The 26686-nt window shown below is 31.5% G+C and overlaps 1 protein-coding gene across 3 annotated transcripts; it reads left to right on the top strand.

The window, feature by feature from the left end:
* Positions 1 to 2326: 2326 nt before the first annotated feature.
* LOC134277179 (uncharacterized) lies at positions 2327 to 26367 on the top strand. 3 transcript variants are annotated; one of them, XM_062759484.1, is made up of 8 exons: positions 2327 to 2381; positions 4143 to 4782; positions 21408 to 21428; positions 22145 to 22165; positions 23877 to 23897; positions 24393 to 24479; positions 25244 to 25348; positions 25503 to 26367. In XM_062759484.1, the coding sequence occupies exons 2-8, from the start codon at positions 4173 to 4175 to the stop codon at positions 26348 to 26350; spliced, it is 1713 nt and encodes a 570-aa protein (XP_062615468.1). In that variant the 5' UTR covers positions 2327 to 2381; positions 4143 to 4172; the 3' UTR covers positions 26351 to 26367. The 3 variants fall into 3 exon arrangements, with proteins under 3 accessions (XP_062615468.1, XP_062615459.1, XP_062615449.1); XM_062759475.1 differs by lacking the exon at positions 2327 to 2381 and having other exon boundaries at positions 4122 to 4782; XM_062759465.1 differs by lacking the exons at positions 2327 to 2381; positions 4143 to 4782 and adding an exon at positions 20580 to 21226.
* Positions 26368 to 26686: the final 319 nt, after the last annotated feature.

The following is a 26686-nucleotide window of genomic DNA, read 5'->3' as shown; positions in this document are numbered from 1 at the left end:
AACAAAATATACATATGTACCAATTTTCGAATGTAAGACATGTAATTACAATTTGTTTTTCATGCACCGAATATTGTTTAACATTTTCAAATTAAATGCCAAGCATCCTCCTTGCAGTGCCTCATTTGAAAATAACTTCTATCGCCACAGAAAAAATACCCGCCGTAAACACATATGTTTAGGACATTTTTATCTCTTTTTTTTTAATTAGTTTTAAAGAAACCAACAAATTATCAAGACTTGTTCCATGAAAAATTAAATATAATCATTGTATTAAACGGATCTATCCACAGCAGATATATGCACATGCCAACCACGTGCTCAGTGGAATGATATTTACGAGGAAACTCGAGCTGTAAACAGAACAGTTTTTCCCGATTTGCTGGAGTGGGGTTAAAATCGCGTTTTTCATTATTCAGACGATGCGATGCAACAAATAACAGTAGTAATATTCCATAATGATTATTACTTAGCAATTTCTTGTCTTGATGTTATTATGGTCGCATTTATTCTAAAATCAATGTTAATCGAACTCTGTGTGACAGAGGAATGGCGGACGAAATAAACACATTGCCTAAGGAAGACACCCATATGAAAAATCAAATTTTCAAGAATTATGGATAATGACAAGAAAAAAGCGAAACAAATGGTTGTAGCCATATTATCAACGAATCAAACTAACAGCGTTTTCAATGCATGTATCATCTCGTGAATGCTGTAGCTGCGCAGTTCTAACTTGATTAATTTCCTGCTAATTAAAGCAAAATAAACTTAATTGTTTACTAATGTTGGTCTTTAACAGTAGGTAATTAGTGCATTAGCACTTTGAGTAACTTTGGGCTAGTTTAGTACAGTATTAAGCGCATTCTTGGTATTTCTCATTTTACACCAGACTATATCCAATATGGCTTGTACATCCCCCTTAAGGTAACTTTTTTCGGTTGCATCCTCAACAATGTACTTTTTTTAATTGTTGAGTACCAATACCTACTGGTTCATGACATAGTGTACGTCCTTAGGATTTCTCAGCAGACTACATGTAAGCACGCTGTTTTACACAATATCATTTAAAATCTTCCTTGAGAAAAAAAATCAGCATAAAGAAAATCAATCAAAGAACGAGAAAAGCAGAGAAGTACGGAGTATTGGTTTATAACATGATGATCATGTTTATCAACTTAATGATATAGTAACGCTCGGCTCATCCACAGAACCGAGATAAACAACGTACCTGCAGTTCTCTACACAATGACAATTCATTGTTATTAATGACCAAATTAGTTTTCATCACGTACATGTATCCTAACCACTTTTAAAACAAAGTATATAGCGACTTTTATTCGTAACATTTATGTTTTATCAATAAAGAATTATTTCATCAAGGCAATGACAAAATAACGCCTGAATTATCATATGAACATTTTGACGAGAATAATAACTTGGATCATGTCCATTATGATTTCTGCTGACTATGTTGCACAACGTGAGGACGGACAGCATAATAACATAATAAATGCAAAATGTAGCAAAAATATTATTGCGTCAATTACAGCTCCAGCATATAGTTATAGACCAAATGTCAAGCGGCATATTACCATACCATTCCTCCCTAGTTATGTACTGAAGCTCACAAGTATGGTACAACAAGAGTTACTGTTCTTAATTACTGAGAAACAATCAAAACCAATGCAAATAAAAAAAAATAATAATGAACTGCTTCAGCAGTGTTTTCTTGATCATAAACAATTCCAATAATAATAAAATCTGAATAATGTTTGTAAAAAAACAACTTCAAATTCTTTTTTTAAACTTTGTTTGTCAATTTATTATATGTGTCTCAGCAGAGGTGAATCTACTTGTAGATGAGTAAGAAGTGCAGTTTTAGTGCACATACAATGTAGCTATGCACGCTCATCGCTAAGACGCTTGTACACAAGGTCTGCATGACAGACGGGTTTATTTGGTAGTGCGATTCATTTTTTTCTGTTCTTGGACAACAATAAAGCTTATAGCTCAGATAAATCATCTAAAACGCATTAAAAATAATGAACAGCTCTGCTACTTGAGAACACTACCACCCGAACGAAATAGACTGGCATTTTCTGTCTCATTCGTATATCGGGGATCAGACAGGCAGGCCAGTCAATAGAACAAAATCAATGAAACTACCCATTTCTATATTTAGAAACACAACTCAAATCGATCATATTCGGATCACCTTGACTGCCTCGGGTACCCTACAACATATAAGGTAAAATCACCCGAGAATTGCCAAAGGATCGAAAGTGATAAAAATCCCCCTTTCTATATATAGAAGCATCCAGAAATCAAGGTAAATGATGATATGAAATTCCTGAATTCGGTTCAAAGTATTCAATATTGTAAGTATTCTGTTGATGAAATGTGACAGTTATCAGATATTATGCTTATGGGTGTATTATAATGGTAAACAATATGCTTAACATATGACACATTAATCGAGCATGACAGACCAAAAACTGCCCTCAAATATTTAACATGGCGATGAATTCATTTTGAATTAATGTGAAATGTTGACTAACAAATAATTCATGGTTTTAAAATAATGGTAATTAATCAGCATTATTTCCCTCAGAAAAGCGTAACATTAGAGATGTTAGGTTTATCTACCACATGATCAAATGTCACAAAATTGACAACAGGGCTTGAATTTTCCATCTTCAAGTTAAGAAATGAATTGTGTGTTTGATGAAAATGAAAATATTGCCCCCAACAAGTTTTATTTGTCAAAAAAAAAATGTGGAGCTTTGTCCTTAGGCCTGTTTGACTCAGGAAAGTCTGCACACATGAAATGCTAATACGAAACACACACTGCATAAACAATAGGTGAAGGTATTTTATTTCACAAACTTATAAATATCATTTACTTATAGAACATTCTATATGTGTTTCTGTTTGTATATCATTGTGTAATTCAGATCTTTGTTGAAGCTTCGCCTACCCTTGAGAGTATTAACTTGAATAAATTTAGGTGTTTCATGTGAGATACTTGTCACTTTAACCTTTTCATTTTTAACAACAATTTCATACCTTATCAATAAAAAAAATCGCTTGTCAGTGTATATATTCTCTATCAAAAATCACAAATGTTTTAACACTATATAAACTATTTTGCAAACTAGACCGATCAAAATATTATTTGCCATATTTCAAATCTCACTTGTCTCTGTGTTTGGTCCATTTGATCTTTTAAATCACGATTTATATTTTTTATGTTCATTTCCGATCAAAAGCAAGGAGAATATCCATTTTTTCATAAACACAGATGTTCGAGTGTACTTTTAAATGCAAAAATGCAATTGATAAGATACTTAAAAGATTGTTTATAATATGTGTATATACTAATTAATGATATTAATGCGTTTCAATTTTTGTGAGTCGTAATAAGACAAATCAATACATGATTTTACAAGTTCGCTTAAAACGCATTCTCTAGAAATTCAATCAAAAATAGTATATATTATACAGCACAGTTACTGATGATTTTTAGTTTAATTTGGTGAATTAGCCTCCACAGTACAATTTCAGCGAATCCAAATGCGAGATTTATGTTGCACTCTGGGAGTAGCGCTTATTCCTAATTTAATGTAGTTTGAACTTTTGTGTGTTTTCCCTATAATTGAAGCGTTTAAAACATGAAGAGACTGTATACTACATTTTAATGTCTGTATATGCTGTTGTACATAATATTTTAAAACTAGTCTGGAAAACAAAACACCGATAATATATGTTTAGTAATTTTTGAATATTTTTCTTTGCATTATTCATTTAAATTTCATCAATTGATATTTTTTAACATCTGATGGTACTACAATAATCTCAAATTGAGAATATATTGAAAAACTATCAGTACAGTGTAGGTAAAGTACGTTGTGTATGTCCTTAAGTGGTAGTTTCAAATAGTTCACAAAATAATGGCTTGCATTATAATTATAAAATTAATCTTATATGGGCATAGTTTTGTTTAGTTTTATCTTAAATGAAAGAAAAATTGCGTTTTGCCAAATAAAGGTGGATACAGATATGAATTTAATATCTATATAATTTGATAAATACTGTTGAAAAGTAGAACAGATTGAATTTGATGTAAATGTTTATTTCAGAGATCGAAGTATCAAAGAAAATGTTAGATCATGGCCGATGCACCTAGCCCCTCAGTGTTGTACTTTGACCCAAAGAAAACTACTGAAAATTTTGCACGACTCTGTCAGTTCCTGGTGACAATATGCAGTGACGTCATGAGAGATATTCTCAGCCATTATATAAAGCCAGCCAATCTAAGAACAGAGTTGGATAAGAATAGATCAAAACTGGAAAAAATAATGAATAAACTAGAAAAAGACAAGCTGTATCCTCCACATTCATCATCCAGTAGTGTTCCGCCAATAAGATCCAGAGATCTGGATTTATCTTTACTCTACAAGATTTTGCGCAATATATGCAATATTCCGACACATATAGCTGGTTGGGGGGAACATCCTCGAGCAGGTGATTTTTCCTTGGCTGCATGCATAGAAAGGATCCGTATTTTACGTAATTCCATCTCTGGACACTCTACCAATGGTACTGTTGATGACGTGGAATTTGAAGATTACTGGAGAGAATTAAGGAGGTCAGTTGTTGAGATTGAGAAGGAAATCACTGGTAGCGACAGATATGAAAGAGGAATAGATCATTTATATGACTGTGACTTGAACCCGGCCAAAGCTAAGGAATATGTGGCCCAAATTAGGAAATGTTCAGGTAAAAAAAATTATCAATTGTATTTTTAATTTTGATAATTTTATTGTTGTTGATTTTGTTCTTGACCCATTACACGTAACAACAAATTTTTTATCATTACTTTTACATTCATTAAAATTGAAAAGAAAAATGCTTGCTTCATTTTTTTTCTGATTTACTTACATAATTATATACTATTTTATATCTTTATAGGGGAACTGAAGGTTAAGCGAGGTAAGAACATTTCATAATCCTTTCAAATTGTGACAATTTTATGTATTGCGTAGAAATGTATACGAAAAAGATTTTCCTTTCATTTATGAATTTTGATTTTAATTTCAGAGAGAATTGATCTGGTTGAAGGTAAATAAATGATTTTTGATATCATAATATATAATTAATTCAAAACTTGATGAAAAATATGCAAATTATCTCAACTACAGACAGATATATAATTTTGTATATCTCTTAACTTTTTACATTGACAGAGGAAGCAAAGGCGAAAAGAGGTAGGTAAACGATAGGATGTGCGTCTCAAAAATTTTAATTGAATCTGATTAACAAATAACACGTCCAAATAAAGCTGTTGTACCTGAAAATGTTCAAATAAATTTTTTTATAAAGACTATATCGACATCAAATATATTTTTTTTTTCATTCTTAAATTCTTCTGATTTTGTAATAAGATTTTTTTGTATCTTTAATGGCCTTTCTCTTTAATCAAAATATTTGATTAATGGGATTTCGTATCCCATTTGTGTTGTAATAATGGTTCCTAGAATATAATTTATCATCAAGGAAGAAAAACAGTGTATTACTAAGTATTATTTGGTTGCACGTGGCAATATTGATTAATATCAACAGCTATAATCTTGCTAAATTTAACATAGTACATATGACAATACATGTAGCTAATTTCTATATAAACTTTTACGATAATAATTGTTTTTGTTTGATATTTTAGTAAGACTTGAAAATGTAGAGGAAAGACAGTCGATCTTAGAGGCCAGATTAATTGGTAAGCTACCCTTTCTACATTCTTAGCTCCTTTATAACAAGGTTAAAATCAAATTTAAATCAGTGATTTAATTAAGTTATCAATTTAATGATTGAATGGAAGTGTTTTTTCTATATATATATACTTGAATTTACTCTTTTATAATTGATATTTTAAAGACAATATTCATATCATCATATACATGTACTGTCTATATCCAATCAAGTATTTTTTTCAGATCAGCGGTGGTGTGTGTGTGTGTGTAAGGGGGGGGGGAATTTACAATATCTGACCCAGATAAAACCTTTTTACCAAACGTAGCAAAACCTTTTTTGGTGAGGGAGAGGGGGGAGTTTTTATTCAATTTATTGAATGGTATGACTTCTCCTGTCAGCAAAACAGGGGTCCGTGATTTTTAGGGGACCACAATCAAGCAATCTTAACATTTTTGTTTATTTGCCCTCTCTCAACTTACTGTAAACTTTATGGGTTGGTAGATAGGATGAAAAATAATTCTTTTTCCAAAAAATTCTAACATAATTGTTGACGGAACAAGATTTGTTTGACTAAAAGACAAAAACGTATCGTGTTCTGAAATGTAGAAAAAAATGAGTCTAATAATTTTAGTGAGTTGGTCGGGATCGAGAGGGCAACTTAAGATTTTTTGTTTAAAGTTGACTTCAAAAGTTTTACTTTAAATGTTTTGCCATTTTCATAAATAATTCGCTAATGTGAGGGTTGTCCCGTAAAATCGTGGACAAGGCATTTTTCTCGAAAAGTAATGGGCGCACTAAGCTGAAAATCTCAGTAAATGCTTATTTATCATATTTAAGTGCATGATAATTTTTTTGATAAACTATAGGCAAAAATAAAGATTTTATTATGCTTGAATGCGCAAGGGGTATTGTTCTACGGCGCACGGTAAAAAAAAACCAAGGTTTTATTAAAGAATACAAAAGTTTGAATTCAAAATAAATGTTTAAAATACATAAGATTTGGATTAAAGTTATCCTAATTTAATTCCACAATCAAATCTGTAGTCTTTGTAAAAAAATTTAAGGCATTTGCTTAATTTTTGGCAGTTTCTCGAGCATACGAAATGGAAAAGTGGTAAACACAACACACGAAAAATGGCGACGTTTTATGACGTAACGGCGCACCGGAGAGCAGTTCCGTTTTAATTCAATGTTGTAATGACACCTTTAGAGACTTGAAATGATCATAGAAGAAAAAAGATAAAAATATCACAATATCTTAAGTATACAAATTAAATAGGAGTTTTCTTAGCGAATTTTTTATTGATCGAGTCCCTGGGCAGTACAAAACATACGGACAAACTCCTTATGTAATAGCAAAAGACGCTGTAACAGTAGACCGCCGATATGAGATTTTCTATTAGTTGAATGATGGTGAGAATATTGTCCGTAACTTACTGATAAATCTTCAAAATGAGAGTGCCAATTGGTTCTTCGACTGTTTATGGAGACTAAATAATGTGTATCAATGAAATTCCTAAATTTAAGTCGGACTCATCCAACTTCATTTTCAGCAAAGATAAAACGTGACACTGTTTTAAACACTTTGACGTTATAATCCATGTGCCGTAAGGTGATACAATACATTGCATAAAATCTCATAATTTGTTTATTTATGCAAAAATATTTATCTGAAATTTGTTATGTATATTACTTAAATATTTACTAAATAATAGTGAAAATTTCAGAACGCAGTGATGTTTATTTCTTACACTATACAACTTGTCCACGATTTTACGGGACAACCCTCGTACATAGGGCGGCTTGGAGACGGTCATCTATTTTCTTTTTAGGTTCATGCATGTCATGTATTCTTATAAGTTATTTATTTATTTTTAAATATTTTTTTTGCATTCATTATTTTTTTTTTAAATTTTAAAAATGTAATTTCTTTTTCTCTACTTGCCATTCACCAGAAATTGTAGAGGGGCTAGCCACTGTGAAATCTGATATACTGAAAGAGTTGAAATCGGCAGAGCTAAGATTACTACAAGAAAAGGGAACGTCATCAGTCAGTAAAAGTATGTATACATGTAATAATTAGAATCACTTTGATGTTTTTTCTAAACTGTGTTTAAGAAATTTAAAAAATGAGTGGTATTTTAAATGCAAAAAACCATAAATTTACGTATAGATAAGAAATAATCAAATTGTTCTGTTTCGTGTTACAGGCGGGACTGATTACGGCGATACTTTTACTAGCGATACATCAAAGTACACAACGAGCAAATCAACAACTATAAAATTCAAGTCTAACTTACACAGCTCTCACTTCTCTATGCATGCGACAAGAGACAACAAATGCTGGTTATTGGTTCCTGACTGCAGCTTAGAACCCTCCAATGGTTCCTTTAAAATAAAACAGCTTTCCATTTTATATCTTCTAAGTGAAAGCGCTGTCGACAAAGAAATTAAAATACTCGAGGAGTATGACAGTGGATTATTTCTACATAACATAACAGTCAATGACGACGGCGAGGCTGTATTTGTTTCAGAAAATTCACTAATAGCTGCTGGGGAGAATGGGGTGGTCCGCAAACTGTTTGATTTTCCTGAAATATATACAATGATTAACAAGGTATGCTTTATGCATTCTGGTGAATATATTATTTTTGGTCCATCTGGATTGTTCCTTGAATATAGTAATAAAGGACATTTGCTGAGGAAATGGAATTTACCTGCAATCTCTACCTTAGCTTTTCAATCGAATTTTTATCAAAATAGTAACGATGACGTTGTCATAACAGACGAAAATACCTGGGAAAAATCCGGGGATTTATACTTTTTTGACAATGATTTTAAATTGAAGAGCAAAGTCAAGCTGACAAATTGTGGAATAATAACTCCGGTTTTCAACACAACTGGCCATTTACTTCATGGACATGACCAGTTAATTGACCTACTAGACAGTAAAGGTCAATTTATCCAGACTATTTATAAAAAACACAGGCTTGACGAGATAAGCAACATTGCCTGTAATAGTAGTGGCACAGTTTGGATTCTATACACGTCTAAAGAAATTGACATATTAAAACTGGAAAACATTTTATAATGTAAAAAAAACAAAATGCCCGATATTGCAAATATTTATGAACACTCTTTTTCTTAGGTAAAAGATTTAGGATGACAGTGCATAAATCATTCATGAACCAAACAATCAAAGTATGTAAAAACATATGTATGTATAAATTGACGTGTTATCTGTTCAAGATTTTTTTTGCATTGCCTATCTGAAAATTTGACAAAAATCTCATGAACCTTGTTTCATAATTTAAATAGTTTTTTGGAGGGGGGGGGTACTAAGAAAGGTTTTTTTTAATTTGGTAATTCAAGGGAAATATATTTTTTAATAAATATTGATATTCAATTTAAATTATTTTTTTCTACTTTCGTGTCCTTTTGTGTCTTATGAGTATTTTTCAGTTTTAATTACAGTTGACTACATGTATAATCATAACATCTCATTCTGATGTCAACTGCTTAAAATAGTTTTTTTCTGATATTTAGTTGTAGTATTACATGTTTTGAAATTGATATATTGTTTTTCTATACTTTTCTGTTGCCTGGGCTTGTTTGTATAAACAGACCACTTAGGTTAAATCATTTATTGCCATTTTATAACTGATTCGATAGCTTTTTATTTAAATGTATCCCTTTTGATATTTTAATTTCTAAACTCTGTTTTCTTGTTTATTTTGCACATTTTTTGTATACATGTACATGTTTGAATGATGAGCGTATTATTTAAAACTATTTAAACGTGTTTTGATGCTTCTAATTTTTTTTTTTATCTCTGCTTACTTGTATATTTTGCTCTTTTAAAATACATTTTTGAATAATAAGCGTTTTACTGTAAACGTATTACATTTGGCTGTGTATTCTTTTTAGCGCTTTTACATGTATATTTAAAAACATTGAAAACAGTGTAAAAATCCCAAGAGAATGACAATTATGCACTTTTTTCATATAATACCAAGAAATACAAAACATATATTTGAGGAAGGTGTCGTCTGACCTTAATAAAGGTTGTAATGTAAAAACTGCTCCTTAACAAATGATTACTTTCTTATCCTGTTTTGTCGAACACCGGTTGTTCAAAACCAGTCTGTTTGTGCTACAAAACTCTACATTTTGCCAATTGTCGAAGTAACAGTATTTTTATTGTTAACAGCTCGTTGTTGAATACACGTTCAAAATAAATACACTTTTTGTATGAAAAAATAATTTAACAACTGAAAACAGACGAAAAGATTGAAACCTTTACATTTGTTTCAAATTCAGATAAATTACTACCAAAAGATTCAAGATACATTTAGAGATGTTTTAAAAAATCATGCATTTTCAGTATTTGTGTTCAAGCCCTGCCCTAGCACCAGTCTGACTAAAACCAGCCCCTACTATTTCACTTCGTTAAAATTCGTAGGGACCGAAGTGAAATAGTAGGGGCTAGCTTTAGTGAGACTGGCCCTAGCACCAGAACCCCTGTCCCTGTGACAAACATATTCAGCTTTGGGAGTACTCAGTACGAATTCAAATCATAGCCAACAGTTTGGCTGTATGGTAACCGGGAGTAATGATTTTTTTCCCAAGATTTTCTGTCCCACCCCTAAGACCTGAAAGGTGGAGGGGGGGGGGGGGGGTAGACCATAAAATTCATAATTTTGTCACCATCTCTCTTGATGTTATAAATGGATTAAAACTTTTTGATCAGTTCCTAAGAGATACTGTAGCAATAGTTTACCTCAATGACTCGTTACCTAAAAAGTAGATCATTGTTTTACTGTTTCAAGATCTCATTTCGGAATGTTTCTCGGAGCACGCATGAGGTAATTGTGATCGATTGTATTGATAACATTTTTTCCAAGTAATCAACAGTAATCTGTAATCGAAGTGATTTTCCATTACTTGTAATCGTACTTTAATCGATTACAGGTAAATTTTCCAAAGTAATTATAATTACTTTTTCGATTACTTTTAAATACTTTATACATATACTTACATATCTACTTTATACATGTATGATATTTTGTAGAATGATTTCCAATCAGTCAAAAAAATATTATTTACAAACCACCCTATGATATGTTTTGTTTTCCTATTAACTTTTATAATCATAACTTGAATAATGTTCACAAATTGCATTATAGACATACTGGTCTAGTCTTTTTCATATTTTAGATTCAGATTAACTTTGTCTCCTCACAGAAAATATTGACAAAATTAGACTTGAGTGTTTTTATATAAATACATATTATCTCAAATACCGTATAGCGGGTTATTTTAGCGGGATGTTAATTTTGGCCTTTTGATAATAGTCCGCTAAAATTTTAATCGCTAAAATATTAAGAACTCTTCTTAGTGTTCATCTGCAAAGAGGTGAAACTCTATATCCGCTAAAATAAATTGGCATACCTTTGAGCAGGTAAAACGCCAAATGTTGCACAGAAGAAAACCCGCTATACGGTATAACCTACATTGTACCAGCTAGGACCTAAAAGAAAAATAATAGTAAAATACTTATAATATCTGCTTGTGTTTAAAATTTGCAATGAAAAATTTCCCATGTTTAAAATGAAAAATTACTTGTTTTGTCAATAAGTGTCTGTATTTTAAAAGAGAGGGGTATGAAGTGTCACTTTGTTTATCTTGGCTAATTGGCTGGGATACCCATGACAGCAGATGAGATGTGAACTGTGAACTTCATAGTATTTTATAATTATAACTCCACTGTAGACAAACAACCCTATAGAACAATTGACAGCTTTCAAAACATATATTTCAACACAAAAAAATGTTGTTTTTTTTTCGAAATAATTAAAACACAGATCGTGTATATGCATACTGCCAACATGCAGAATGTTCATACTAAATATTAAAGATTTTCTGCAACTATCAAAAGTTACAGTGTATTAAATATGGAGGTTCAAATCCATGCTGTGTAAATAAATTCAAATTTCATAGCATATCATCATTACTGTATAATACATGTATTTAAATTTTTTTCTTATATATTTGAGGGTGGAATAAAATTGAAAGTAAATGATTATTAATTGATTACATTGTCTAAAGTAATCGATTACAGGACAAAACTGACTGTAATCGATTATTAATCGATTATCCACAATTCCTCCAAATAATCGATCATTAATCGATTACATTTTTCAGTAATCATGTCCATGCCTGTCTCGGAGTAGGCAGCTATGCTGGTGTATTGGAAGAAGTCCTATTCCTTCTTACAACTGCATTCAGCAAAATCGTTACCAATCGCTAAAAAATAGTGATATTCTCAATCTTGTCAGTCAACATGTATACCTTTAGGTCATTTTTCTTCGGTTGCAGCCTCTACAATGTATGTTTTATATTGTTAAGTATCAAGACCTATTGGTTCATCATATAGTGCACATCCTTGGGATTTCTCAGCAAACTTAGCATGCTTTTTTACACGATATCATTTGACATCTTCATTCAAAAAAAAAAGCATAAAGAACGACAAAACCAAACAGGTACGGAGTATTGGTTTATTACATGATGATCGTGTTTATCAACCTAATAATACATTAACACTCGGGTCCTTTACAGAACAGAGATAAACAACGTACCAGCAGTTCTCTACACAATGACAATTCATTATTATTAATGACCAAATTAGTTTTCATCACGTAGGCAATCAACAAAATTTTTTTCTTGGGAAACTATGACGTCATCTTTGACATCATATGATGTCATAATTCTGATGGTGCCATGGTGATGATACAGCTAGTACGTGTTTCGAGGTCAACACACAGAAATAAAAAAAAACATATTTCATGACAATTTAACATTGTATATGCACTAAAGGTCACAAGTATCGGTACCACAAGAGTTACTGTTCTTAATCACTAAGAAAAAAAATTAAATTAATTGCAAAATATAATAATTGATAAACTGTTTCAGCAGTGTTTTCTTTATCATAAACAGTCCAATTTATCATAAAATCTTAATCTTGTTTGTAAAGTAAAAATGTTCAAGGTCGTGTTTTTTTTTAAGTTTGTTTGTCGATTTATTGTATGTCTCAGCAGCGGTAAATCTACTGTACTTGTGGATGAGTTAGAAAGAGCCGTGATAGTGCACATATAGAATTAATACTTCATTGATTTTATTAATCATTTTATCTATTGAATATTTTTTTTAATTGAATAAATGTGATGATTAGATAATTTTTTTGAAATCATTGTTTAAAATGTAAAAGAACTGATGTCAAGATTGGAATGTATCATGTAATTATTTAAAAAAAACTAAATTCAATACCAATTTCGAATAACTTAAGTATTTAGAAAAATTAAAAGAGAAAAATTGAGGTAAATCTTGTTTTGAAATAGCAATGCACGCTCATGTAAAACGCTAAGAACCTTGTATACATGGTAAGGTGTGCATGTCAGGCAGGTTTATTTGGTTGTGAGATTCATTTCTTCAGTTCTTGGCCAAGAAGTAAGATTATAGCTCAGGTAAATCATTTAAAACGCATTAAAAATGATGAACAGCTCTGCTCCTTGAGAACACTATCACCCGAACGAAATAGACTGGCATTTCCTATCTCATTCGTATATCGAGGATCAGACAGGCAAAGCCAGTCTACCGAACGAAATCAATGAAACTCCACATTTCTTTATATTTGGAAACAAAACTCAGTTGATCATATACGGATCATCTTGGCTGCCTCGAGTATTTACAACATATAAGATAAAATTACTCGATAATTGCCAAAGGATCTATAACGTGATAAAAATCCCCCTTTCTATATTTAGAAGCATCCAGAAATCAAGGTAAATGATGGTATGAAATTCCTGAATTCGCTTCAAATTATTCAATATTGTAAGTTTTCTGTTGATAAATTGTAACAGTTATCAAATATTATGCTTATAATTGTATTATAATAGAATTTCGAATTCTTCTTGGATACATGTATGTTAAAGACGTTTTCTATTGTTTTAGTGATATACATGTAGATATAAACATTTAAAATGATATTTGTTTTTTTTATCTTGATTTCTTGTTATTACATGTAACCTTTGTAATTGGTGTGTTGCATACTTGCCTTTTATGGTCAATAGTACTATGTACATGATCATATGAATTCTTAAACATGGACATGTATTAGCTTTTAAATGTAACTTCATTAATATGAATATAATAAACGACCGATTTCCAACATCATTACTTCCTCTGTTAATTTTTTAAAACGAGGAATGAGTGAAATTACTGTATTTCGTAGCCATTTTTTCCAGGGTTGGATCATTTTAAGAATTTTTCAATGTTTTCCTTTGTCCTTTTGTTGTTTCAAGAACATTGTTCATGTTAAAACTTTTATGTTAGGGCCAGAGTCAAATTATAAATTGATCATGGCCATCAGTCTGCATTGTGCCAAAACCTTAATTTAAATGGTATTATTTTATTTGGAGTAATTTAAAATCATATGACATATCTTTCGTTTGTAGTTTCCTATGTTTGTTTGTTTTTTAATCCTCCCTAACGTGAATATTAATGTTTCACTCATATGGAGACGCCACAACATTTCAGCGGAGAGCTGCAAACTTTGTTATCAATTTGGCACGTACGGTCTTATTCCTATGACATAGGTTTAGGACACAGTGACATGCAACCTGCAGAATGATCGGTATTGTTCTACTCTTTAGAATTTTATAAATTTCTGATCAACCAATATACGTCCTCAACAAATATCAGTTAAATCATTACTAGCCTTATTTTTTTTTTTATAACATTTGGATTCGATAGGGGTGAGTGGGTTGGGTTTGGGGATTAATTTACTGAGAAAATTCCCAGATCATGATGATGATTCATTTGATTCTGAAATACAAAATTCATGGTCTATTGCTGATGAAGAAAATGCCAAATTTGCAGGTATTGATCCATATAGTTTCTTAATGCCTATAAGATAGTATAATGAAATACATGTATATGGAGATAACAAACATTCAAGCTCAAAAGTCCATTAAACATTACAAAATTAGAGTCGAGCAAACATGAGGACATAAAAAAAAAATCAGAGGAGGGATCAGATGCCATGGAGGAGTGAGCATCTCATGCCCATAGACGACACCTGCCATGTGCTTCTTGTCGTAATCGGGAAAAAAACGGAAAAACCCTTTGTCAATTCAGTGCATAAATAATGGATTAACAATCAGTATGAAAAAAGTCAGTCAGCATTTGACTGAATAATAAATTGTATTTGCTGACAAGGTCATTGTATCGACCTTAAAAGTTTCGTCATCTCGGTCGTCAAATAAAGTCTAATTTTGTGAACAAACTACAAACAAATTAATCTAAAAAAACCCATAAATTTTATTAAAATGGTGTAGATTCAGAATGCTTTTGAGTTTGTTTGTTTAATATCGCCTTGAATGACATTATATGCAATGGCATACAAGAAGTTAGTATGGGAATTTAAAATCCATTAAAAGAAATAAAGAGTCAGAAATAGATACAGTCTCTTTTTATTAAAACAGCGAAATTGTCTTCACTTCTGCCTTCTGATTAAGATAGAGAAGAATTTCTTTATAAATGTCTACGAGAACCATCTCATTAACCTTATTTCTCAAATGGCTATTTTTTATTCATCAAAAGATCATTTAATTGAAGTATGGACATATCCCGAACCTTTACCCGACTATGAGTGTCACTTGAAGGGTATTATATATCTTTACTATAAGAGGTTATCAATATTGCAGCCCTAATAAAAAAAACAAATTTCTGGTAGACAAATACATGTCGTCAAAAACAGTCAGTAAATTCATGAATACCTTTTTTGATTCGATTTAGGTGAGTGGGTCGGATTTTAGGGTTAATTTACTAAGCTAGTTTCCCAATCATGATGATGATTCATATTTATTTTAAATGCCAAATACATGTATTTGGACAATTGCTGATAAAGGTAATGCAGATATTGATGCAATGAATTGAAGCGGCTGTCTCATTTGGTGAACTAATGGGAAGTAATTGACTTTTAAAACGTGATTGTGCAGGTGTAACATATTTACAAAAAAAATTGCTGTAGACTCCAAATGCTTGTTTGTTTGTTTCTTTGTTTGACCTCGTTTTGAATGCCGTTATGCAGAGACTACATGTAGTAGGGAAATTTAAAATCCATTTGAAAAAATAAAAATTCGGAGAAAAAATAATGTTACAACACATTTCATTTACACATCTGCCTACTTTGTTAAGATAAAGAAAGGAGACATGTATTCTTAATAATCTTCACCAGAACCATGCCACTGTCTATAAACTCATGGTCATAGTGACTAACAGAGAAGAATTTTAATGTACACTACCACCAAATGGAGAATTATTTGCCTTATTTCACAAACGGCTCTTAGAGATCATTTAGTTGAACTATGGATAGATCAGAAAACCTTATCTGACTCTGAATGTCATTTGAAGGGTATTATATGTCTTTAGCATCTTTTGCATGTGTATAAGGAGGTTATTAATAGTATTTCAGCACTCTATTCTAAAAAGACATGAAACTTTTTTTTCAACCTCGTGTTTTCTCTTTCGGATCTGTAATATCAAGCATGCAATTTTCCTGTGAATATATATAATATATATATTTTCAAATTAATATACTCTTAATAAAAATAATTATATGGTGAATCACTCCAGCGTGTGAAAGCTTTTTTTTTTTGAGGGCAAAAATTACAATGGAGATGCCAGTTTGCGTTTTCTTTTTTAAAATCCTTTTTAAAGAATAACGAATGTTTTGCTGCATGTCTCTAATGAACCGGAATTTCTAAGATATAATTCTATATAATTAATCGAAAATTATTAACAATAATTTGTGATATCTTTCATGATGACTTTACACATAGTTCGATACGCTGATCAATTTGTAATCTTCTTGTAAACTTTCAGAAAGCGGTTTAATGACAAAGAAATCATTTCAAGGTTCTGCCCTATTTGAAGACCTTCTCACAAAAATATCTTTAAAAGAGTTTTATCACGGGGGAAAATTGCCGAGGATATTCATTTAATGCTCTGAACCCTTACTTCTATTTGACTAACAATTCTGAATTAATGTGTTTTATTTTGGATTATATATTTATTTTTTATTTTGAGTTAAAACATTCTTCACAAAATTTTCTTGTTTTAAGTTCGTTTTTCGTTTTATTATGCGTCTCAGCAGCTCACAAGTATCGGTACAACAAGAGTTAAAGTTCTTAATAACTGCAAAAAAAAATCAAAACCATCGCAAATTAAAAAAATAAAGTTCTTCAGCAGTGTTATGATTACAGTCCCAAAAATCATCAAATCTGAATCATATTTGTAAAGAATAAAAAAATACAAAGTGTTTTTTTTAATTGTTTGTCACTTTATTACATGTCTCAGCAGCGGTGAATCTACTTGTAGACGAGTAAGAAGTGTCGTGATAGGGCACATATAGAAATGAGGGTCATTGATTTTATTAATCATTTTATTTATTGAAAAATTCTTTTTTTAATAGGATAAATATGATGATTAGATAATTATTTAAAATCATTCTTAAATATGTTAAAGAAGTGATACCTAGATTGGGGTGTATAATGTAATTAAAAGAAAACTAAATTCAATATAAGTTTCGAATAACTTAAGTATTTAGCATATTTAAAAGAAAAAGATTGAGGTAAATCTTATTTTGAAATAGCTATATACGCTCATATAACACTCTCTAAAACGCATGAAAAAATAAACAGCTATTCTACTTGAGCACACTACCACCCTATCGAAATCAATGATATTCCCTACTTCTATATTTAGAAACAAAACTCAGACCGATCATATTCGGGTCAGTCACTTTGGCTGCCTCGGGTACCCTACATCATATTAGATAAAAGTCACCCGAGATGTGTCGAATGGATCAAAAGGAATAAAAATCCCCCTTTCTATATTTAGAAGCCTAAAGAATTCAAGTTAAATGATTACATGAAATTCCTGACTTTGGTTCAAATTGTTCAATATTGTAAGTATTCTGTTGATGAAATGTAACAGTAATCAAATATTATGCTTATAATTGTATTATAATGGTAATCAATATGCTTAACATATCATAGATTAACCGAGAATAATATACCAAAAATGCCAGATATTTAACATGACGATGAATCCATTTTAAATTGGCGTGAATTGTGCAATAACAACTAGTTCGTGGTTTTGAATTAGTGATAAATTAACAAGTTCTAAACCACGATGATATCAGCTTTATTGCATTCCAGAAAATCGTCACATTAAAGAAGTTTATCTACAACATGATCAAATGTCACAAAGTCGACAACAGACCTTATTTTTTATCTTCAAATTAAGAGATAATGTTGTATTTGATGTAAATGAAATGATTACACCCACAACATTCTCTTTGTCAAATAAAAAGGGGGAGATATGCCCCTATTTGACTCAGGGACGTTTGCAGAAATCTTCTATGGTTTATGTTTTACATACACTAGATAAATAAAAGGTAAAGATATTTTTTTCAGAAACTTATAAAAATCATTGACTTATAGAGCATTCTTTAAGTGTTTCTGTTTGCATACCATTTCAAAATTTGGACCTCTGTTGAAACTCCACCTAGCCTTGAGAGTATTGATTTTTAGACAATTTAGGTACTTGGTGTAACGTTGAATATTGACCTGAGTTAAAAATTGACCAGGGGTTTATTTTTCAACGTTGAACATTGAACCGAGGGTTTTTTCTCCGTTGAATTTATACCGGGGTCACCAGGTGACCTCAGTTGAAAATTGACGCTGTTGAATATTGACCCAACCTCAGAGTTTGTACATTTTTCGATCTGGGAAATTGTTTTACGGGATTTATCAATATCTCTATGTTTATATTTCGGTTTCGATTTTTCTCTTTTCAACAATAATCGGTATAAACCTATCATCCTGTGTATACTGAGTATATGTACATTTTGATCAGTACACGATTTCAGTTATCTTCAAGAATGCCTTCATTTATTGACAATATTTTCTAAAATCCATAACCTCCATAAATACCTGCAAAACAATGATAGGGCATAAAATAAAAATCCCGGGAATATGGTGTGTAGAAAATGAGTCAGGTGGGCAGAACATCCAATCTAGTCAAATTCAGTATAAAAATTAACAAAATTAAAAGCCAAAAATTAGATTGAAATACAACGGCCAAAATAAATCCAATGATAGGTTATATTTGTGAAAAAAAATTCAATATAGCGAACATAGCATGTAAGTAGTGCTGACTTTAAACTAAGTTAGTGAAATCCCTATAACAAACTTATCTGTCAGAAGCCTGTCTCGCCTTAAAATTCGTCGTTTTCGGAGCATAACCTTGAGAATGAGATTATTCTTATTCTAAGGCACATCATTCTTATTCGATACAATGTTATTCTTAATCGAATAGTTGTTATTTTTATTCGATAATTTGCAATTTGTATTTGATAAATTGCTATTCCCATTGGAGGAAATATGACAATATGATTCCTACATTAAAATATGTCATTCATCTCGAAAACACGTGGTTCCTATTCGATGTCGCTCATATTTGAAAACATGCGATTCCTATTTGCTAATTTTGTCACTCCTACTCGATAATTTTATCTTTCTTATTTGATAATTATTTGGTTTATATGCAATAAAGGTGTTGTCCGAAAATATACTAGCATCCATTTCTATTCAAAACAATACGATTCCTATTCGATAAACCTCATCTTATTGCTTAATTTTATCTCTCATATGCGATGTTTGTCTTATCCTTTTTTGATAATTGCATTTTGAGAAATATGACAAAACTAGAACTGGTTGTAAATTAAATTAAATAGGAATGACATGTTTAACACGATTATCGAATAAAAATCATTTTATTATCGAATAGAAATGATAAAATTTTTTGTTTCGCACAAGAATAACATTTAATCGAATAGGAAACATATTTTATCGAAAAGGAATGACATGAATTACGCAAGTGAGTTAACGCTATGCAAAATATCTAATTAAATCCAATAATTACTATATCTACGGCAAAGAAAATGTAAAGACTTGTGTTCTTATACATTTTTGGTGCCTACGACTTGCGATAGCCAGTACAAATTATGACGTCATGTAATGACGTCATTGACCTCTACAACACAAGTTTATAAGAAACATCAACAAAATGGCATCGGCGCAAGTGTATATCTTTGTTTTACAGAAACAAGGTATAAAGAGATGCAGGGTATTCCATTGATATGAGATATTGCTTCACAAATGTCGACACTGCAATTGTTTAGTTACTATTCATACAGTTTTACGTTGAGACAGACAAAACTTCACAGTCCAGTGTACGTTTCCTAATATTTTTATCGATTGAGAAAATGTATAGGATTTGTGCTGCAATTTTCTTAATTTTTAGAATATTCTGCTTAATATTATACATTATTTATTTTGAATTTGAGTAGGATATGCCCTTGCGCCGACGTTGTTTTGTTGATGTGTACATGTTTTATTACCTTGAATGGGAAAGAACGATGACGTCATACTATGACGTCATAATATGCACTTGCTTTTATATGCTGTGGGTACTAAGTATGTATAGGAAAATCAATTTGAGCTTTATCTGTACATAAAATATACAACTTATGCATTTTTATTAGCTCATTTGCATAGCATTAATTTAAAGAAAAACAAATTGGCTTTTGACAAATAGAAAGTTGGAAACATATATGCTTGATGCTAGTATCTATAAAGTTTGATAGATATTGTTGAAAAGGTGAATACAGATTTGAAAACATGAATTTACAGATTTATCTTTTAGAGATCGAAGTATCATAGAAAAAGTTAGATCATGGGAGATGCACCTAGCCCCTCGATATTGTACTTTGACCCAAAGAAATCTACAGAAAATTTCGCAAGACTCTGTCAGTTCTTGGTGACAATCTGCAGTGACTTCATGAGAGATATCCTCAGCCATTATATAAAACCGGGCAATCTCAGAACAGAATTGGACCAAAATAGATCAAAATTGGAAAATATAACGAATAAACAGGAAAAAGATTTATTGTATCCCCCACATTCATCTACCAGTACTGCTTCGCAATTAAGATCTAGAGATCTTGATTTATCATTACTCTACAAGATTTTGCGCAATTTATGCAATATTCCAACACATATAGCTGGTTGGGGAAATCAACCTCGTCCATCTGACTTTTCTTTGGCTGCATGCATAGAAAGGATCCGTATTTTACGAAATTCCATCTCTGGACATTCTACCAATGGTACTGTTGATGACGTGGAGTTTGAAGATTACTGGAGAGAGTTAAGGACGTCGGTTGTGGAGATTGAGAAGGAAGTCACTGGTAGCGATAGATATGAAAGAGGAATAGACCATTTATATGACTGTGATCTGAACCCGACCAAATCCAAGGAATATGTTGCCCAAATTAGGAGATGTTCAGGTAAATAAAATGATAAATTCTATCATTTTAATTATAATAATTTCATTGTTGTTGTTGATTTTCTTCTTGATTCATTACACTTTACAACATATTTTTGATTACTTTTACATGCATTAAAATTGAGAAAAAATGCTTTGTTTTTTGTTATTATTTTCTTACATCCTATTTCATATCTATTTAGGGGAACTGAAGGTTAAACGAGGTAAGAACATTTAATAGTCCTGTCAAATTCTGATCATTAAAGAGACACCATGACTCACAAAAAGGAAAATTGACCAATGTTGAATTTTTGCATGACCAGTGTGAATTTTGTTCAATTCCTAAAAGTATTAGCTAGGATTTCAGAAAATAACAGTTTCAGAATCTTAAACTTTTATTTTTTTGGAGAAAAATAACAGTAAAAATATTTCAGTATGCCCCATAACGAAAATATTGCTCAATACTTCTTCCTCCCTATTGTACGCGTGCACAGAAGTGGAATATGTTTCCATAGTTACTATGATCTCAAGTACTCGGGAATGAATGTAAGTAGACCAAAAATTAGGATGCAATCTTTTTAAAACGTTGTTAGAACGTATTTCTCACTTTTGGATGCTCCAGTTGAATGTTGTTTACAAGTTTGAGCTGTAAATATAAGTGGCGTGACCTTGACATACACGAAAACAACGAAACGGTAGATACAACCTTTGTTTTTCTGGCACTTATACTGTGAAGTTTTTCCTTGCAGTTTAGTTGTCATATCTTAATTAGCTATATACTCATGATTTTCATAAGTCTTTATGAAGACCTAAGTCTGTATGCTAGAGATAAGGAAAAAGAAACACGTGATTTTGACTTTGTGTCACTTTACGTATTGTTTAAAAAATTTACAAAAATGATTTTCTTTTGATTCAATTTTGAATCTCCTTTAATTTTCAGAGAGAATTGATCTGGTTGAAGGTAAATGAATGATTTTTAATATACTCAACAAAATAAGTTAAGGGCTAACATGAGAATTTTATTTTTTGCAACATATATTGTAAAGGTGGTGGAAAAAATATCATTTTAAAAGTAAACAATAATAAATCTCTTATATATAATAAACAAATGAACAATATGTAACAACATGTAACTGTCAAAACAACAATAATATACATCAATACAGGATTTCATAAGGAAACAACAGTCGTGTTTTCAGGGTTTTAATTAACCTGGAAAGTCCAAACGTTACTTTCAGTATATTGTATGACCGCCTCTAGCCCTACATTACTTCCCTACATCGATTTCGAAAACTGTTGATTAAACTTCGGAAGTTATCCTATGGAATTCTTGACCATTTCTCAACAAGAGCAAACTCAAGTTCACGGAGCGTGCTTGGTTGTTTTTGCGTTCCTAAAATTTGCTTCTGGAGTATTTCCCATGCATGCTCTATTGGATTCAAGTCATGTGATTTTGCTGACAAATCCATCCTTTCGATTGTTTCTTCTTCTATGTACTGATTGATCACTCTCGCAGAATAGGGCCTGACATTGTCATCCATCATATGAAATCTTTACCGATGGCACCAGCGTAAGGCCTAACAATTGGTGCAAGGATCTCATCCCTGTAACGGACAACTGTTAGCGATCCATTCCTTATGACATAAAAGTCTGTGTCTTTTACCTGCCCAAACCATGACTGATCCACAACCAAACCGGTCATGTTCAGTGATGCAGCAGTCCTTAAACCTCTCGTTTTTCTTCCTCCATACTCGTCTGCAACCACCATTGAAATCCAGACAAAATCTGGATTCATCAGTCCATAACACTCCTTGGATATGATGATGGTCCCAGTTAATATGTTCTTGAGCAAACTGGAGGCGACGGTTGTGATGTTCTGCGGTCAAAGGTGCGCGCAAAGCAGGTCTCCTGGAACGTAATCCCGCATCATACAGTCTGTTTTGCAAGGTTTGTGTGGAAATCCTTATACATGTACCTTTTGCTACAGAGAGCTCTCTGTTCAAAGCAACAGCTGAAGGCATTCGGTGTCTCTTCGCTCGCAGTGAAATTTGTCTATCTTGTTTAACAAGCGTATTTTTTGGACGACCACTTTTAGGTCTCCGTTTGACGCTATTAGTCTCTTCGTATCGTTCCAACAAACGTCCTATAACAGAATGACTTACACCCAGTTGCGCTCCAACATGACTCTGTGAACATCCAGCTTGAAGCATTCCAATGGTCCTTGCGGATTCCTCTACCGTCAGATGTCTCCTTTGAGGCATGAAAACATGTTAAATGGCAAAAAGCAACAAACATTGTACAAATAAACGAATTTTGTTTCTTTTTGAGGTTGTCAATGAGTATACAATACAGCCAATATCACCGAAATGTGGATAAAGCAAAACATTCAATTAGCAAAAATCGCAGGAAAGGAGCACAAATCAAGAGTGTGTTTGAATAACAATTCATAACAATTCATAAAAATGTATGGAATCCCAAATAAAACAAAAAAAGTGCAACAAAAAAAAGTTATAGATTTTAAAACTTTCAAAAAAGTAATTGGCCCTTAACTTTTTTGTTAAGTGTATCATGATACATGTATATAATTAAATAACTAGCTGAAAATAAAATATGTGAATTATCTCAAATGTATGCAGATTTATATAAAATCTCTTCTCCTTTAACATTGACAGAGGAAGCAAAGGCGAAAAGAGGTAAGTAAACGAAAAGGTATGCTTCACAAATTTAAAATAGATTCTTATTTAAAAAAATACCTGCAACACGTCCAATAAATGAAGTTGTTGCATTCGGAAATGTTAAATATTTATTTTCTTTTATATAAAATAATACACACATAAAATATATTGCGTTTCATTCTTGAATTCCTTTAAATTTGTCATTTATTTCTTCATCAATCTTCTTCTTTAATCAAAAACTTTATTTTTCTTATTTATCTCCGAAATCTGTGTAAATGTTGGGTTCCTTGAATATAATTCATCACCTAGGAAGGAAACCCTCTTACTATCATGTGGTTGCTTGTGGCCATATTCATCAATACACTTGCTACAAAAAATGGTATATGTAATGTTATGAACTGTTTCCGCTTGTAAAGATTATACAGGGAATATAAATAGACTATAAAATAAAATGTTATTGTTTAATTCTAAATAAAAATTTACCTTAATATTTTGTTTGTTGTGATATTTCAGTAAGATTGGAAAATTTAGAGGAAAGACAATCTTTGTTAGAGAAAAGTAATGCGACATTCAAAGCAAATATAGAGGCCAGACTTAATGGTAAGGTATCTTCTCTACATTCTTATATTCCCTTATCTTAACTTCTTAAACACACGAGTAAATTCAAATTTTATTGGGTAGTGTGAAATTGCTATTTCAGTATTTATTTACATATTTATATTTGTTTCAAGACAACAATAAAATACTGTATATCTAGAATCCAGTAATTTTTAGACTTACCGGGGGTGGAAGGGGGGGGGGGTAACGGCGGGTGTTCATCTTAATTAAAAATATCCAACCTATAATTTTTCACTAAAATCCCATTTCCAAACGTAGACAAACTTTTTTTCGGGGGAGGGTTTTTATTCAATGAAATGACTCCTCGGGGTACGAGATCAGACAATCTTTAAATTTTTTGGGTTTTTTTCCCTTTGCCGACTTAGGATAAAATTATTGGTTCAAGAGGTAGGTTTGAAAAAAAAAATTCTAGAAATTTTCAACATATTTGTTTACTGAACAAGATTAGTTAAAAGAAAAATAACCTTAAGTGGCCTGGAATGTATGGAAAAATTGATTCGGATCATTTTAGTCAGTCGGTCGGGATCGAGAGGGCAACCAAAGATTTTTTTCAAGATCTCAAAAGTTATTTTACACGTTTTACTATATTCATAAATAATTCACTAATTATAGGGGCACCGTGAAAACGGTCCTCCTGTTTCTTTTTAGATCCATGCAAATCTAGTATTTATTATTATTATTTTTTACTCCCGTTATTTTTTGCTATTTAAAATGAAATTTCTTATTCTCTAGTTGCCTACTTTTAGAAATCGTAACGGGGCTAACCACTGTAAAATCCGATATACTGAAAGAGTTAAAATCGATAGAGCTAAGATTACAACAGGAAAGGGGAACGTCATCAATCAGATATAGTATGTATTATATGTATGATTCCAATCAAATTTTAAATCATTTTATGTTTTTTCTATGTGTTTTAAAAATTTAAAAATTGGTGGTCTTTTTAATATGAAAAAGAAAATGCTTTTACGAATAGATATCAAATATTCAAATATTACTATGTTACAGGCGGGACTGATAATTGTGGCGAAATTTCTACATCAACCTACACAACGAGCAAATCAACAAAAACTATAAAATTCAAGCCTATGTTACCCAACTCTCACTTCTCCATGCATGTGACAAGAGACAACAAATGTTGGTTGTTGATTTCTAGCTACAGCTTAGTATCCTCCAGGTTATATCTTCTCGGTGAAGTCGGTTTCGACAAAGTAATTAAAATACCAAAGATGTATGACGCCGGATTATTTTACTGTAACATAACAGTCAATGAGAACCTCGAAGCTGTTTTTGTTTCCAGAAAATCCCTAGTAGCTGCTGGAGCGAACGGCGTGTTCCGCAAGCTGTTTGATATCCCTGAAATACCCACTGACTATGGCCGTATATGCTTTATGCGTTCTGGTGAATATATTGTTCAATGTCCAGCTGGATTGTTCTTTGAATATAGTAAGAAAGGAGAATTCCTGAGACATTGGGTATTAACTGCAATTTCACACTTGCATATTCGTCAATCGAGATTTTATCAAAATAGTAACGAAGACGTCATTATCATAGAAGAACGTCCCTGGGAAAGGTCCAGAGATGTATACTTTTTAAATAAAGATTTAAAATTGATTAGCCAAATCACCCTAGAGAATGGTGGAATAACTCCGGTATTCAACAAAGCTGGTCATTTACTTCATGGACATGGCCAGTCAATTGACCTACTAGACAGTAAAGGTCAATTTATCAAGACTATTTATAGAACACATAGATTCGACGAGATAAGCAACATGGCCTGTTATAGTAGTGGTACAATTTGGATTCTATACTCGTCTAATGAAATTGACATATTAAAACTGGAATTCATTTTATAATTTTCAAATATTTCAGTCAGTGTTTCGTAATAAAAAATGAAAAAATGTCCGATATTGCAAAGATTTATGACCAATCGTTTTTTACGATAAAAGATTTAGGATGATAGTGTATAAAAAATCATTCATGAACCAAACAATCAAAGTACAAATAAAAACATATGTATGTATAAATTGACATGTTAGCTGTTTAAGATTTTTTTGCATTGCCTATCTGCAAATTTGACAAAAATCTGGTTTCATTAATAAAATAGGTTTTTGGAGGGGGCGGGGGTAGTAAGAAAGGTTTTTTTAATTTTGTTATACAAGGAAGATATATATATTTTAATGAATATTGAT

Source organism: Saccostrea cucullata, unplaced genomic scaffold, assembly GCF_032062105.1.
Source record: "Saccostrea cucullata isolate Sc308-1 unplaced genomic scaffold, CSIRO_AGI_Scuc_v1 ctg4010, whole genome shotgun sequence".
Lineage (NCBI taxonomy): Eukaryota > Metazoa > Mollusca > Bivalvia > Ostreida > Ostreidae > Saccostrea > Saccostrea cuccullata.
This window is presented reverse-complemented; position numbering and strand designations above follow the sequence as displayed.

Bases quoted from the DNA above. Each gene is read 5' to 3' on its own strand.
- LOC134277179 (XM_062759484.1), top strand. From the start codon at position 4,173: ATGGCCGATGCACCTAGCCCCTCAGTGTTGTACTTTGACCCAAAGAAA. The intron at 4,783-21,407 runs GTAAAAAAAATT...ATATCTATTTAG, and splicing joins CCAAATTAGGAAATGTTCAG to GGGAACTGAAGGTTAAACGA. The intron at 23,898-24,392 runs GTAAGTAAACGA...GTGATATTTCAG, and splicing joins GGAAGCAAAGGCGAAAAGAG to TAAGATTGGAAAATTTAGAG.